We start from the raw sequence: 16,599 nt of genomic DNA, 5'->3' as shown, positions 1-16,599 counted from the left end.
CCGACCCCCTGTTTTTTATCCCAAGAATTGTAGTTGTGTTGGTTTTTTGGGAAAGGGGGAGTGGGGTACATTTTTTGTTGGGTAAACGGTAATACGGTCAGTCCTTTAAGAAGTGTTGCATCTTAAAAACTGAACTTGTGGCATCACCCTTAGAGGTAAAATGCTAAAGTAGGCCCCAATGTATGCCACCAAGATCTCATAGGGTTCTATATTGCCTACAGATCTGCCATGTATACAGTAGGCTTCTAATTAAGTCTTTATAAATGGCTATGGATCCATATTGTGCCTCTTTTTATATGTCAAAAAACCTTGGAGACGCAATGTCCAACCATACAAGGTCTCCAAGATCAATGTGTTTTAACTATGTGAAATCTGCTCTCAGATCCAACAAGTTCCTGAAGTAAAATTCATCCTTTATACAATCCCACCTCTTCGTTCCCCCTTTCCACCTCCCTGCACCTCCCTCCGCCTGGCAGGAGAGCAGTCAGGAATCCTGTGACCTCCATAACGATCCTCAACATTTCTCACTCTGGAGAGGAATTTGCCAGACAAGTCATGGAGTATAAACTGCTGCTGATCCTTCTCCCCAGCCTCTTACTTCTCGGTGAGTTCCTTCCAAACCATTTCTGATATTATAATTCCTCTACATGGTGGATCCGTGCTGACGATTTATGGAGCTCAGTGGACAATGGGATTATTGTATGTGGGCCCCAAATATACAGCTTCATTTTTAGGCAAAAAAAACTCTGAAAGTCATAGTAAGTTCTTTGTAAGTCACATTGGAGCTGTAGTAGCTCACATAGTGCCTAATGGAAGTGTATAGCCTTCTCCAATTCTAAAATTCGTACACCGCGTACTATAAACTGTATATTTTGTCACATTTGCTATAAAAAGATTGGAATATGTCACTTTCTAATTCAAGTATGAACAGTATGATTTATCTTTTTTCTTTTTTAAAGAGACTTTAAACCCTCTACCTAAACATAAGATCTTGTAGATTAAGTTCCCTACATCTACAACTGTGTGCTGCCTGAAGCGAGCTATAGAACGGCGCCCCCTCCACCCCATCCAACAGTAATGTATCAGGTTATTCTTTGCAGGGCCACCCATGTGGACATCAGATGTGAAGAGACACTATTTTTATGTGGCAGATCCTGATTTGTAGCATATAACTGCACCTCTGATCCTCCCCACTATCTTCCTGCAGGTGGTGCTGCCTGAGGCAAGAGGTTCAACTCGCTTCATGGCTTCCTATATCATGACCAGCCCTCAAGAAAATCCCAAATGCAAGAAAAAAAATCTTATTTTTAAATTTATACATAGGCAGATTAGTATATTGGTGCACTATGGGAGGGGCAATGAGGTCTAGTGCACAATCTTGTCCAATTGCACCTTCAAAAAAGTGCAGTGGATCTCATCATAACGCCCATAAGTGTGGAGAGTGCTCCACCCCAGAGCACCCTGGATCTAAGAAGCGCTGACCTTGGGCATTTAATCCGTCCATAAAGTATTGGGGGGCATTTTAAACATTGCCTATAACTGCCTGTCCAAATCCTCATAACTACCCATAAACACCCTCTTTCATGTATATATACAAATAAAAGATTATGTATACTGGAAGTGAAGTGGCAAGAGTTAATAAATATACGAAAGCTTTTATTAAATTTTATTAAAAATTCATTTCCAGTGGAATGTGACGTCAAGCAAAAGCCCGAAAAGACTGCCGACAAAAAGGCGACAAAGCAAGAACCCCTCGGGGCATCAACTAAAAGTACAACAAAGAAGCCCAAGCAGGACTCCATCAAACGCCAGCCCAAGGTGAAACCAGCGACTCCTTCCTTCCAGGGCCAAGCAGCAGGGTCCATTCTGTCTCAGGTCCTGCAAGCAGGAAAGTTTGTCCCAGTCGGAGACACGATGACAATCAAAGCTGGTCAGACCCTGGATCTCCGCTGTAAGGGCAGCTCCGTGCGCTGGAACTATCCTCATTACTTACAGGAGGATGATGAAGGAAGATTAAAGTAAGTCAAATCTGCTAAATATTGGGGCTCATTTACTAAGGGTCCGAACGCCGCACCTGTCACCAGCTTTTACACCCCTAAACTACCAGACATCTCAGGTCAGTTATGATATATAGAATTCTAGAATTTTTAGAATTCCCCCTTCCATGGCAAAACTGCCCCATTTACCCATAAAAATCACCTCCAAAGCCATATGCAAATGAGCTGAGAAGAGTCACTTTTTAGCCAGAGCTGAGTCACTTTTAGATACAGGAGGAGACGCTCTATAGCCAGAAGAACTATGCTTTTTGTGTCATTGTAAAGATGAGAATCTCATCTTTCAAATAACAAGCTGCAGATAAAGATCTAACTCACCGCATGTGTCTTTAACTTTAACTAAAGGGGTTGTTCACTGTCAGCAAATAATTGATGTTGTTTGTGTACAGAAAAGTTACATCATTTTCCAATATATTTTCAATGTTTTAATTCCTCACGGTTTTCTAGATATCTGCTTGCTGCCCTGTTATAGAAATCTTCTTTGTTTACTTCCAATGGATAGAAATCTGTCCGTGGTCATGTGATGTCACACAGGCGCAAGAATCGTTATAACACACGGCTCTGATTACTCTTTGTGATAATAACGCCTTGTGCACCTGTGTATCCATCAAATGACCATGAACAGGTTTCTTTGCGCTGAAAGTAAACATAGGTAGGAGCTTTCTGTTGAAGAGCAGCAAGCAGAGATCTTGAAAACCATGAGGAATTGATACAGAAAGTATATTGGAAAATTATATAACTTTTGATTATACAAACAGTACAAATCATTTGCTTAAAGTGGACAAACCCTTTAATCTCTGGATCTATAGCACATAGAACATCAATCCTGATGAGATCTCATCTTTATAATGACTCCAGAAGCCTGGTACTAGCTACTGTAGAGTCCAAAATACGAGTGTCTGAAGTGATGGCCCCACTCCTCCAGCCTCTTAAAGTGACTCATCTGTATATATGTACAGTATATAAATCTATAAATCTAGAATAAATGTTTTCTTATAGAAAACCTTTCTTTTCTGATATCCTGGAGCAGAAATAGGTTAATGGAGACATCCCTGATGAACAGTGCTGATGGTCTACAGCTTCACTACTGTTTCGAAAGATATTTTAAAGGGAAACTACAACCCCTATTCTACCTATAAAGGTAGATCGGGTGGTAGGTGGATGTATTGGACGTGAGGATAGACCTTTTTAGAGCTAATCCTCACGTCCCCGCTATCTTTAATACCCTAATATGTAAATTTTCTAAAGCGGCTACTGGGGTGTGGAGTAGCCGGACATGAGGCTACACGTCGCGGCTACTCCACGCCCCGGTAGCCTCTTTTCTCCTCCTACCCTGACATCTGCGGCGCGCAGCTGTTCGGAGCTACGTGCCCTCGTCCGAGAAGCCGGCGTTCTGCACATGTGCAGAATGGCTGGTCCGCGGCTGCGCAGGGCGTACGAAGAATGTACGAGGGCGTGCAGCTACGAGGCCTGTGCGCCAAAGATGTCAGGGTAGGAGGAGAAAAGAGGCTACTGGATTTTGGCTTGTCTGAGTTACCCCTTTTTATTTTCTTGATACCTTAAACTAGCAATTCTCCAAGGGCTGTGATGATCTGAGAGGTTCATCTTTTCAATCAAGGAAAGTCAAGGTCCAGCCATGAAGGAGACGTCATAAAATATGTTCTCATGCCTAGAACAATCATTATATTTCAGGATCAAACACTTTGGACGTTACAGCCAGTTCATCCTGGTAAATGCCTCGGCAGCCGATACTGGGGAGTTCAGCTGTGGAGGTTACCAGTGCAGAGGACATGACTGCCATGATGGAGAAGAGAAAACTGGAAAGACCTTTGTGTTTGTCACAGGTGGGTGTATGCACTGTATGGACCTTCTATAGGAAACCAAACCTGGTGCTGGTAGAAATAATAAAATCAGCAACCGTACAAATATTAGACACACACAACATGGTCACTGATGGTTGCCTATTGCTGTGTTTCATTGATGCCACCTAAGGTTGATTGATGTTGCCTATGCCACCGTTCGATTATTAAAACTGCATTTGGCCGATTGATGTCACCCATAGGTGGCTGATACTGGATTTAGTTAATTGATCTCAGCTTTGAGTCACTGATTTGGGTGACTGATGACAGCTCTGACTGATGTGACCTATGGTTCACTGATTACCCTTTGGTTGATTGATGCCACCTATGGTACATTGATGTCCCCGTTGGTTCACTGATGCCACCTATGATTACTGCCACCTATAATTGATTGATGTCTTCCTGATTGGGCCACCTATTGTTGATTGAGCTGCCTATGGTTAATTAAAGCCATCTTTGGTTAATTAATGCTGGGTTTGGTTGATGGATTCCCCTTTGGTTGATTGATGCCCTCTATAGTCAATTGATGTCTCCAGTGGTTCACTGATGCCACCTATGATTGATGCCACCTATAATTGATTAATGTCTTCCTGATTGGGCAACCTTTTGTTGATTGAAGCTGCCTATGGTTGATTAAAGCCATCTTTGGTTAATTAATGCTGTGTTTGGTTGATGGATTCCCCTTTGGTTGACTGATGCCACCTACTGTTAATTGAGGTCTCCATTGGTTGACTGATGGCACCTATGATTTATTGATGCCATCTATGGTTGATTGTTGTCTCCTATGGATGATTGGTAACACCTATAGATGATTGATGCCACCTATGCTTGATTGATGTTTCCAGTGGTGACCTGATATCACGTATGATTGGTTGATGTCATTTATGGTTGATTTGGGTCACCTATTGTTAATTGATGCCACTTATGTTTGATTGATGTCTCCTATGGTTGATTGGGGCCACCGTTGATTGAAGCAGGCTATAGTTGATTGATGCAACCTATGGTTAATTGGTGCTGCATTTGGTTGATTAATGCACTTATGGTTGATTTATGTCACCTTTGCGAGGTTGATGCCACTTATGTTTGAGAGATGCCGCCTATAGTTGATTGAAGCCGCCTTTGGTTGAATGATGTCCATTGCCATGTCCGTTTCTCTTTGTAGTTGAAGTTTTTGAGTCCAATCTGTTCTCTAAAATTTCAAAGTGCTACAGTATAAATATTTTTAAGATTTTTATTATGTTTTCATGTAGATCCTCAAGAACTTTTTGTCCCAACGGAGGACTATTATGTGGTTGTCCAGCTCCGAACACGACAGCCGGCGTTACTTCCATGTCAGGTCACCAACCCTCTAGCCAAGGTGACTCTACATAGAGAGTTCCCACCAGAAGAGATCCCAGTGGATGGAGTGAAGATTGCCTATGACCTAAAGAAGGGATTTGTCATATATCAACCCAAACAATCTCTTGCTGGATCACTGTTCTGCATCGCAGAGCATGGAAACCTCCGACAGATGTCCACTAAGTATATGCTGATCTATGTGCATTGTAAGTGCTATCTTCAGAGGAAACAAGGCAGGACAATCCTGTAGTCCTACTTTAACTGGTATTTATTAGGGTGATAAATGTGATAAATCCATGTTATATGGATCTGTAGAGCACCTAAAAGTGTGAACTTTATGGTCCACCAAATAGGTTTAATGCTTGCAGAGATGCCACCTGCATGGGGTCTAATCTCAATATCTTCTATATAATGGTTAATTCTAGCTCCCTGAGTCCAGTAATTTGATTTTGATTTTGAAGAAAAGTTCCCAAAAAGTTCTCTATTTTTCACAGACCCATCAGCCCCACCTAAACCCACCATTGAAGCATCAGTGAAGTCAATACGAGCAGGAGAGAACTTCATTGTCACCTGTACTGTTCTAGGAGAACTGGAGATCAGTGTGGACTTCACCTGGGAATTTCCTGGGCAACAGGTAAAGCGGAGTGAATCTTTGCCCTCTAAGATGAAGTCAGTGTTGGAATGGGGTTCTGTGGGCCCACCAAATGAGAATGATTTTGGGATCTACCCCTCATTATCCCCCAACAAGATAGACCAACTACCCTCCAAATTAGGGTGTCTTCTGCTATATCTATGTATTCTAGTATTAGGTTTGAGAAAGGGCCTACCGGAGGATCCTCTGGTACTCCGGTGGGTCTGTCCGACACTGGCTGCATTAATATATGGCATTGGGTGGATTTCCCTAAAATGCATCCCAGGGGGAAACACACTATGGTGGGATGCTAGTTCGTCAGGTTTTGGGGAACTAGGGAGTAGCATGATGATGAGCTGAATTCTCCTTGTTCACCCTGTTTAATGGACAACAAAATCCCTGTGATCTATGATCAGTTTTGGATGGTAAAGCCAAAAAAATCTAACCTGAATATGGGTAAAATTTGCTTGGGTAAAACTATGGACTTATATTTGTGTTCCTACAGATCGGTCGGCCACCCTACGTCCGGGAGAACACCTTACAGACCAGACGCGGAGGCCAGCTGATGCAGCAGTCAGAAAGCGTCCTCTATATCGACGAAGCCCGTGCTGTGGATGACGGCATCTATACCTGCACCGCCCAAAACTTACAGGGGAGCACGTCTGTTACCACAAGGGTTACCGTCCTCCCAGCATCCTCTACAAGCAGGGCAAGAAACCAAGGATGAGACTCCTAGGATCCGGTGTATGTCCGGCTGGACGACGTCATAGGACTTGATGGAAGAAATAAAACTTGTCTTTGTGTTGAATATTTTTGAGGGACTGGTTCTACAGTCTCCTGGTTACTACACCCACAATATGTTTTGTATCTGTTTCATTATAGTATATTAAAGTGCACGTTTTAGCTTGTTATTGTAGCAATATTGCCTTTAATAGTGTCGGGTCCAGGTTATACCTTTGACTTGTGACTTATAGAATAGAGAGACACATACAGGCTATAGCGAAACCCCCCCCCCCCCCACCCCAACGTTTGGAAAGGCAACATGTAAAAATATGTAATTCTTAAGCTCTGCCCTTGATCAGCCCCTAACATAACCCCCAAGTGCGGCCAAAAAGCATAGCTTTTTTGGGTCCGATCAGCCCGAGCCCCGCCCCCTGTGCGCTAGCGTCGCGTTATGAATGCAACACTAGCAAAACGTGTGAACTAAGATAAATCAGTAAGCCCAAAACCTAAGTAACCTTAGTAAGTGAACCCGTTTTTGAAAACACATCAGTTTTTTCCGTCTTTGTCCGTTTTCATAATTTGGAAAAATAAGAAGCGTTTTCAGATAACGGATGTGTTTTTTCAAGGCCGCAGTCACATGTTGCGTTTTGTTTGCATGTGTTTTCAACACATCAACGCGATGTTAACTCAATGTTACCTCAACATGTGATCATGGGAGAAGCCTTAGGCTGGCGGCACATGTGGCGATTTGAACCCGTTTTTGGGCCGTTTTTAAACAGTCCGTTAAAAACGCATCCATTTTTGACCGGTTTTTGCAATGCGTTTTTTAATGGACTGCTTAAAAACGGCCCATAAACGGGTTCAAACGCCACGTGTGCCGCCGGCCTTAGGCCGCGGTCACGCGTACCGCTAAGCGTCCGTTCATAACGCGACGCTAGCGCACAGGGGGAAGTCCTCGGCCCGAACGCACATGCTTTTCCAGAGAAACGCATGCGATCGGCTTAACAATCGCATGCGTTTCCCTGGAAACGCATGTGCATTCGGGCCGAGGACCTCCCCCTGTGCGCTAGCGTCGCGTTATGACGGACGCTTAGCGGTACGTGTGACCGCGGCCTCAGGGTTGCGGTTTGATTGCGTTTGCACTTCGTTTTGAAAAACATTACAAAAGCGGAGGAGAGGTGATTTGTCTAATCTGGCTGGGGTCACACGTTCCGCTACCATTGCGTTCATAACGGAACGCTAGCACACATGGGGTGGGCCTTGGCCAGATCGCATATGCGTTCCAGAGAAACGCATGCGTTTGGTAACCGTGCCCCAGTGTCTTTACACATACAAGCACCGGGGCCTGGTTACTGATCGCATGCGTTTCTCTGGAACGCAGCACTAGCGGAACGTTTGACCCCGGCCTAATATTAGGGCACTGTCACACGAGAAGTTTATGGCTGCATTTGTGTTTGCAAACGCAGACCAAGTTCCACCCATGCATTAAAGTAATGCAAAACACCGGCGGCTCGTTCCCAATTGCAGGCGTTTCCTTAGCCCTGATGGCTTCGGTTTGGTCTGCGTTTGCAAACGCAACCAAAACGTCTCGTGTGACAGCGCCCTCAGGCCGCGGTCACACGTACCGCTAGGCGTCCTTCATAACGTGACGCTGGCGCACAGGGGGAGGTCCTCGGCCCGAGCGCACATGCGTTTCCAGGGAAACACATGCGATTGATAAGCCGATCGCATGCGTTTCTCTGGAAACTAATGTGCATTCGGGCCGAGGATCGCCCCCTATGCACTAGTGTCGCATTATGAACGGACACCTAGTGGTACGTGCGACCGCGGCCTTACTGTTGAGGCCGCTGACACACTTGACGTTTTTTTTTGTGATTTCAAATGCATCCTTTTAGGCAGCGGTCACATGTACCGCTAGACGTCCGTTCATAACGCGACGCTAGCGCACAGGGGGAGGTCCTCGGCCCGAACGCAAATGCGTTTCCAGAGAAATACATGCGATCGGCTTAACAATCGCATGCGTTTCCCTGGAAACGCATGTGCGTTCGGGCCGAGGACCTCCCCCTATTCGCTAGCGTCGCGTTATGACGGACGCCTAGCGGTACGTGTGACCGCGGCCTGAAACGCAACAAAAACTCAATGAGTGTCACCCATTTGCGTCATGAAACGCATTGCAAGAGCTGAGGAGAGGTGATTTTCCTAATTACATTACTGTTAACATTGGCATTTACAAAATGCATTGTAAACGGGATGTTAACACATGTGTTAACAATGTTTACAGAACACAATGTAAACACATGTTTTACAACATGTTAACACATTCATTTTGTCCACACAGTGACACGATGGGGCTCATTTACTAAGGGCCCGAATTGCTAATTTTCGTCAGGTTTCCTGAAAATTACCGTTTTGTGCCGAATTGCCCCAGGTTTTTGGCGCACGCAATCGGATTGTGTCACATCGGCGCCAGGTTGCATGTGACAGAAATGGGGGGTGTGGCCGTCGGAAAACCCGACAGATTCGGAAAAACCACTGTATTTAAAAAAAAAAAAATGTGTCACTTGACACGAACTTACATGCACCAGGTAGAGGATGGTGAACTCCGGCGGACCTCAGCGCAGCAGCGACACCTGGTGGACATCGTGCGCACGACCTTAGTGAATCGCCGGAAGACCCGAATCCTCGATGGAGAACGCGCTGCAGGACCGGGTAAGTAAATGAGCCCCAATAACTTGTGTGTTAACATTGCTTTAAACAGTTGTTTTGTTAATGCAAATGTTAACAGTAATGTAACTAGGCAAATCACTTCTCCTCGGCTGTTGTAATGCTTTTCAATATGAAATGTAAACACAACCAAAACGCGACGTGTGAACGCGTGTCTCAAAAACTCACTGTATGGGCGCATCCACACAATGCGTTGCGTCACGTTTCAACCTTGATCACATGTTGAAGTTACATTGCGTTTCCATTGCATTTGCTAAAACGCAATGTTACTTCTACATGTGATCAAGGCTGAAGCCTTTTGGCCACGGTCACACGTTCCACTGGGCGTCCGTTCATAACACGACGCTAGCGCACAGGGGGAGGTCCTCGGCCCAAACGCACATGCGTTTCCAGAGAAACGCATGCGATCGGCTTAACAATCGCATGCGTTACCCTGGAAACGGACGCCTAGCGGTATGTGTGACCGCGGCCATAAAACCACAGATCTGCCTGACTAGTCTATGACGGGGTTAAGCTTGTTCTCCTGGGTTACACAGGTGCACATTAGTGATAGCCCTCGCCCCTGCCTCCTGTCCTATCAGAGAGCGGATTGGTTTCCCTCCTGTTGTATATAGCTCTGGCCTGGGGCAGGCTGGGGTACAGGCACTTGCAGGCAGGATGGCCTTGTGTAGGAGTGGTTTGGGCTTTGCAGGAGTCCTTTGGATGTATGGCCTGGTGCTGGTATGTGCAGTGCAGGACTATTGGGATGACCCTTCCCATCTGCATTGTGGGTCTGAAGTGATGGAGTTTTCGCTCCCTTCTTTGCTAGATGATGCAGTGTTTGCGCTGACTATCATTGGTAAGTACCATGGTGGTGGTGTCCATAGCACTACAACTCTCATGTGGTTTTTATGGTCCTTCATAAGGCTGGATTCCCATGTTCAGATTCAGCCAAAAGCAGGTGGTGGATGGGTGAGGACATATTATTGAGATGTTGCTCCCTTGATTAACTCCTGTCCTGGTTTAGACATCAAACTCAATGTTAATGCACCCTGGTTATCCCTAGTCAAGAACCCTAATACCCCCACCAATAACGCAGGGGAACTTACAGTTGCCTTGTATGTGGTTCTGTTAACAATCTGGACACTCGATCCCTTGTAGAAATGTCCACCTTGGAGACCAAATGTGGTGGTCACTTTTTGGATCTGAGTGTGGATAATTAATCCTCCACCAAGTCTTCTGAAATCAATGAGAAAAACCAGATCTGTTCATTAGTTATCAGATGGAAACCTGGACACTGATGGGATTTGGCCCTTATAAAGCGTCCTAGTCAGACCCCTGAGCTTTCACCATCAACAATTCATGAGTGAAATGTTGAGATGAAATTGAGGGTCAATAACTCCTAACATGTGTGAAATATCTGACTCTTCTCCAGATGAGGATGGAAAACCCCATTATCTTCGCAATGACTCCACTTGTGGAACCTGGATTGTGGTGAAAGATGATGGCTCGCTGGTGGTCGGTTCTAGTTTTGATGGCTGTTATGTACGGGAGGAGGTAAGTTGTGAAGGACCTTAGAAAGCAATGTTGAGATCAACCACTCCTGAGTTTTAATGTAGACTCAAGTACATGCCAAACTGCAAAAACTCTCCTGACCGTAGGTACAAATTCAGTAATGGGTGGTATCTGCCTGTGTACTAGTTAATATTGTAGGGATTAATGGTTGACGCCCATCAGAAATCTTGTGAAGTGTCCATTACATGATCTGCCTGAAGTTCCTTCTCACCTATGTAACTGGGATGGAGCTGTAATACAAAGCATGGCCACTGTACTTCACATTGTGCTGTAAACAACTGAATGCTAATGTCCCTTCAGTTGACATATGGGTGGCATCCCTACTATTGTAAGGGTTTGGTTTTTATATTTGAGCACATGACTTCTTCCTACATCAGAGCATAACTGTTCTATAACTACAGGATGGGAACTACACCGTGACAATCACTCTAGAAGAAATGCTTCATGATGGGAAAACCCAGTATCACAAGAAAGATCTTCAGTGCCCAATACTTCCAGGTACATGACCATAACACTGAGGATTTCTTAACCTCTGGGTGTTGTATAGTTGACTTTGAAAGATGTGTAAAGTGAATGTTGGTCAAAAAACTCTTGACTCCATTTCTGATCCGTAGCCATGGATGCTCCTAGTCCCAGTGAATGTGGTGCAGTTCCACCACCTGAGCGCCTGTCATGTGCCGATGACTCCATATCGAGAGAACGCTGTGAAGGTCTTGGATGCTGCTATTCCCAAAGTGACTTTAATGTGCGCTGCTACTATGCCAAGAAATGTAAGTCTTTGTCATAAAACTACAGGTATTAGTGGTGGCACTTCGTGTAAAGGCTCCTAGTGGGATGTCTGGTGCCAAGTTGGGATTTGGTTGGATGATCCCATTCTGTAGTCTACTAGAATTGATGTATTTTGCTTTGGGAAACCCCAGAATTTCTTGTAATATGCACTGGCACCAGTGTTAAGTCTTACTACATGACTGCATTACTAATAGGTTCTGGTCTCTTGGCAATTCCCACTTGGTACACATGTTTGTCTATTCTAGGCTGTATGGATCTGTGAACTAAGCCAAATCTGGCTCTTGACCCCAGACTCCAAAGAATGAAGGACTTAAGTTTTGGAGTCGGATACGAAAGGGGAAATGTTGGTAAAGAGGGTTAACCTGAGGGCAGACTCCGTGCCTCCCGATCCTGAGGGCATAAAGAAAGGTGGCGTAGGCCTCCACACAGGCCTTAACTCTTATAACTTGTGGCCAGTGCCCACCCTTGATGATTGCCCAGGGGGAAAGGGGGCCAATCATTTAAGCACTTCAAATCATGCACCCAAAATTCCCTGCAGTCCCCAGCTCCGACTCTCTACTGGTGGCTAAATAGTTGCCAAATTCATGGGGGTATTGTGCATCGTGTGGGATGGCTCATGGCCCCTACTGATTTATATACTTGTATTGGCTTGGCTAACCCCTGTCTTGTATGTTGGCAAATATTTTAGTCCTTGATATTTTTCCTTTGCCTAGTGACTGCCCAGTGTACGGCTGATAACAACATGGTGGTTGCCATTTCCAAACATCTCACCATACCTGACTTGGTTCTGAGCTCTGCACACATGATTGGCGTGGATTCTGACTCTTGCAAAGATCTGCGGATATCATCAACTGAATCATTCATTGCCTTCCGCTTCCCTCTGTCCTGTGGTGGTACCAAACAGGTAAGTGAATGTACAGATGTGTCTAATGAAGGACCTACAAAGACTTGCAATGTCCAAAGGGATTTTGGTGTCTAACACTAGTTTGTTGGTGTAACAGGCAGCTGACTTGTCCGTGGTATATGAAAACACTCTTGAAGCAACCCAAAAAGTACTCACCTGGCAGGCGGTTTCAATAACTAGAGACAGTACAATGAGGTAAGTGGACTAGAAATGGGAGTGGTGGTCTTCTATGGTACTTTTAGTCTCACCCTTATGTTCCTTCTACACAGGGTGACTGTACACTGCAGCTATGCTCGGACTGGCGTTGCCCCTCTGCAGGTTGAAGTTCTCACCCATGCACCACCTCTCCCTGTATCTACCTCTGGACCTCTAACATTTGAGATGAGAATAGCTCCAGGTAAGTTCTCATGACTAGTGTTTTAGTTTCCTGTATTTTGCCTTTGCACAGGATGGAAGGGCACAAGATCTAACTGGAAGGGAAACCATTCCAAGATGGGGGATTCTGTCTAAGATTACTAGATCTATTCACTGTAATAGTACCAACAGTATCTACTTGGGCAGATGAAGAGGCAAAGCAAAATGCTGGACATCCTAGTTGTTGGCTGCAACATGAGTACATGCCACAGAATAGGACTTCTTGCTGCTAATGTTCTTGAGGAACTTGTTGTTGCCTGCAAGTTCATATCATGAAAGTTACTGTGCGTGTTTAGCCGTATACCTGGTGTTCCTGGTCATGGTTTTTCTTGTTGGAATGGTCCATATCCTATTATGTCTTGGTGACTGTTAGGTTCTTTGTGTAGCGCAAATTCTACCAAACTGAGTGACTTCTAAATGCTCTTATATCAAGTCTTATATTTGCCTAACTTGGAGAATTTTTTTAGTACTCTTCTCATCCAGTTTTACATGGGAGTATCTCTTCAGAAGCCCCTAGTTTGTTTTTAGGGCCTAAAATGAGCTTTTGTCTTATTAAAGATGACAAGATACTGTCAAGTTTGCAGTTCTGTGAGCCCATATGAGTTAATAATGCAGCTTGCATTCCCACCCATGGTTGTCTTCAACCACCTGTTCTGTAGTTCATAGGCTGCAGTTGTGTGATTTGACCTGAGACTATCTTTAATGATGTCGGCAGCATGTTTCAAGGTGCTACAGAACAGAAGGTGGGACCTTCTGAAGTGACACTACCCCTGCAACCACTAAACTTATGTGAGAAGTCATATTTGTCTGACTTTAGGGGAGATATTTTATAGGTAAATGGGTGAGATGTCAAAGTATAAAAGTGCATTTTGTAACTTGCCTGAGGGGACTTATTAGTCCGGTAAAAAGGTTCTCTTTAGGGTGCAGTCATGCAGTTACCCACAAGTGGCAGTGGGTCCTGGTCTGATGAAATGTTTATATGGAAACTTGTGAGATTGGTAAGCAGAATGGTTGTGCCATCTTGCATAGGTTGTCATGAGTCAGTCCAAACAGCTTATCAGAAACTAAAATCACATGACTATGTATTTCAGATGAGCAGTATGACTCCTATTACACTGACCAAGACTATCCAATTTTGAGAGTATTGAGAGATCCTGTACACGTTGAGGTTCGGGCTCTTCAGAGGACTGACCCAACCCTCGTTCTGGTCTTGCACGACTGTTGGGCGACCAATTCTCCTGTGCCTACAGATAACCCCCAATGGCCTGTCTTGAACAACGGGTGAGTTAAATCACTAAAGGGTCTACAATAATTGTGTATAAGATGACTATGCTGTGAACTCCTTTCAGCTGCCCTTATGAGGGAGACACCTACCGCACTCAGCAGGTTCCTGTTGACCGTTCCCAAAGTGTGCCTTTCCCAACACATTACAAGCGCTTCATCGTTAGTGCCTTCACCTTTGTGGATTTTGAAACCCAAACTGCCCTTAAAGGACCGGTAAGCTTCTTGCATGGAAACTTTAGGCTATGCATGGGTGTTTTGTGCCAATGCCACCTCCAACTCAATCCCACAATCTTGTGTTCCTCCAGATCTTCTTCCACTGCTCTGCTTCAGTATGCACCCCAACTTCTGGAGTGTCCTGCTCCGTGACCTGCAACCAAAGGCAAAGTAGGTGGTTCATTATATAAAACAATAGTCCTTACTGGGTTAAGTGTTTGGAATTTGGCTTGGGTTTCCTACACTGGATCTTGCCCTTTAAATTACTGCCACCATTTTCCCAACTTTGAGTAATCCAATTTTTGTCCTGCAGAGAGAACGGCTAAAGCCAGAATCGGAGAAGACGTTCTTACAACAGTTTCTTCCCATGGACCTGTTATATTCTATGCTCAGACGGAAGCTGACAAAGCCCTAAATGAGGAGGAAGGTAAGGGGCTATAGGTTAACATTTTGGTGTTGGTCATTACCCACAATGAAACATAAGCGTTGTACCTCTACTCCCTTTTAAATGGCTGTACAAGGGGAACTGAATTGTGCTGGAGAAGGACCAACCTGGTAAATGGTTGACAAGATCTCTGGTAGTGGTTGGGTGTCCTACGTTAATGGAAGGTACTTGAGGTAAAGATTGGGCAGGTCTTTCAACATGCCCCATCCTAGCTTTGGTGGCAGCTTCTGTTACTTGCCAGTTGGAATGCTTGGAACCAGAGCTATCTGATAAGATATTAGGTGTGGTGGTTCCTACAGACAATATTATTACAACACATGTATGCCAGGTTTGTCATTGAGTTTCTTTTTCCCTCTTGCAGGTATCCTGGATTCTGGGCTTATTCTGGCCGGTCTACAAGGCGCAGCGGTTGCTGGTTTTATTGTGATGGTGTCTCTTCTGGGTATATATTTGTACAAAAGACAAAGGAAATGTGCAGTGTCCACAATCAGTGCTTGAATAAAGTGGGACTTTTCTAAAAACTTGTGTCTTTATGCATTTTGTACAGCAAATTGTTTTGGGAATTGATCCTTGTCATTACTCTTGCCAAAAAAAAAATTCAAGTCCTGTACATGGAACTGCATATCCATGAAATAAAATCTTTTGAGCTTGGTTTTTGGGTCAATGCATCCATATGGGACTGGAGTAACATGACTATCTTTTGCTACTTTGGTTTTACCATTTACAATAGTAAGAATAAGGGGCCAAGGCTGTGGGACAAAATTTGGATCGATGGGCTAGACCACCTAATGGTAGGGGATTATGGTTTGGGTTGTGCCTACCATAAACACTCACTGTTGGAGTACATTCACACATTGTGCTTTGGTTGCATTTTGATGATTTGACAAATTACATTACTGTTAACATTTACTAAACGCATGCATTAATGTAATTAAATATCACTAATTGGGTAAATTGCCTCTCCTGAGATGTTGTAATGTTTTAAAATACAACCAAAGTGCAATGTGTATACACTCCCTTAGGGTGATGGCACACGTGGTGTTTTGAACGCATTTTTAGCCCGTTTTAAGCAGTTCGTCAAAAAAATGCATGCGTTTTTTGACCAGTTTGAATTAAGATAATCGGTCAAAAACATATGCATTTTTAACATACTGATGAAAAATGCTCCAAAAAAAATGCCATGTGCCATCACCCTTATACTCAAGGATTTCTGGTGAAGAAGCTGATTCTAGAACTGTATGTAGGAAGTGATTCCAGGCTTGATGTTCATACAGTCCAGGGCCCCTGGAGGTCTTAATCTGCCACCTAAAAAAATTACCATAATAGGTTGATCCATAGTGGTAGGTTTCCTTTAATATAAAAAATGGCGTGGCCCAAATCCTGGCACACCCTGACCTTTTTAAGGGAACCTGATTTGGGACAATCCCATGACAAGTCACTGCATCTTCTGGTGTTGTAGAAAGGTAGCAGTATCACTTCCTTGCCAGAACCCTGTAGTCAGAGGTATGTGCATCTTTAAGATGCTTGTTGTATTAGAGGTCCAGGATGGCTGCAGTGTGGTGCCTACCCCGGCTCTGCCAGACACAACCTATAGACAGAAGTTGAGCTGTATCTTGAATAAAGCTGCAAGAGCCTCCCCAACAGAATGACCTTATAACATTACTTAA

General features: G+C 44.3%; 2 protein-coding genes across 2 annotated transcripts; both read left to right on the top strand.

Moving 5' to 3' along the window:
- Positions 1-406: 406 nt before the first annotated feature.
- LOC140128906 (platelet-derived growth factor receptor-like protein) lies at positions 407-6,798 on the top strand. Its single transcript, XM_072150601.1, has 6 exons — positions 407-604; positions 1,688-2,018; positions 3,747-3,898; positions 5,164-5,457; positions 5,746-5,885; positions 6,388-6,798. The coding sequence occupies exons 1-6, from the start codon at positions 556-558 to the stop codon at positions 6,607-6,609; spliced, it is 1,188 nt and encodes a 395-aa protein (XP_072006702.1). The 5' UTR covers positions 407-555; the 3' UTR covers positions 6,610-6,798.
- A 3,161-nt stretch (positions 6,799-9,959) lies between these two features.
- Positions 9,960-15,453, top strand: LOC140128905 (zona pellucida sperm-binding protein 4-like). The gene is made up of 12 exons (XM_072150600.1): positions 9,960-10,167; positions 10,744-10,865; positions 11,285-11,381; positions 11,498-11,653; positions 12,386-12,576; positions 12,674-12,771; positions 12,846-12,973; positions 14,082-14,271; positions 14,340-14,487; positions 14,580-14,658; positions 14,801-14,914; positions 15,294-15,453. The coding sequence occupies exons 1-12, from the start codon at positions 9,987-9,989 to the stop codon at positions 15,428-15,430; spliced, it is 1,641 nt and encodes a 546-aa protein (XP_072006701.1). The 5' UTR covers positions 9,960-9,986; the 3' UTR covers positions 15,431-15,453.
- The last annotated feature ends 1,146 nt before the right edge of the window (positions 15,454-16,599 follow it).

Source organism: Engystomops pustulosus, chromosome 4 (assembly GCF_040894005.1).
Source record: "Engystomops pustulosus chromosome 4, aEngPut4.maternal, whole genome shotgun sequence".
NCBI lineage: Eukaryota > Metazoa > Chordata > Amphibia > Anura > Leptodactylidae > Engystomops > Engystomops pustulosus.
This window is presented reverse-complemented; position numbering and strand designations above follow the sequence as displayed.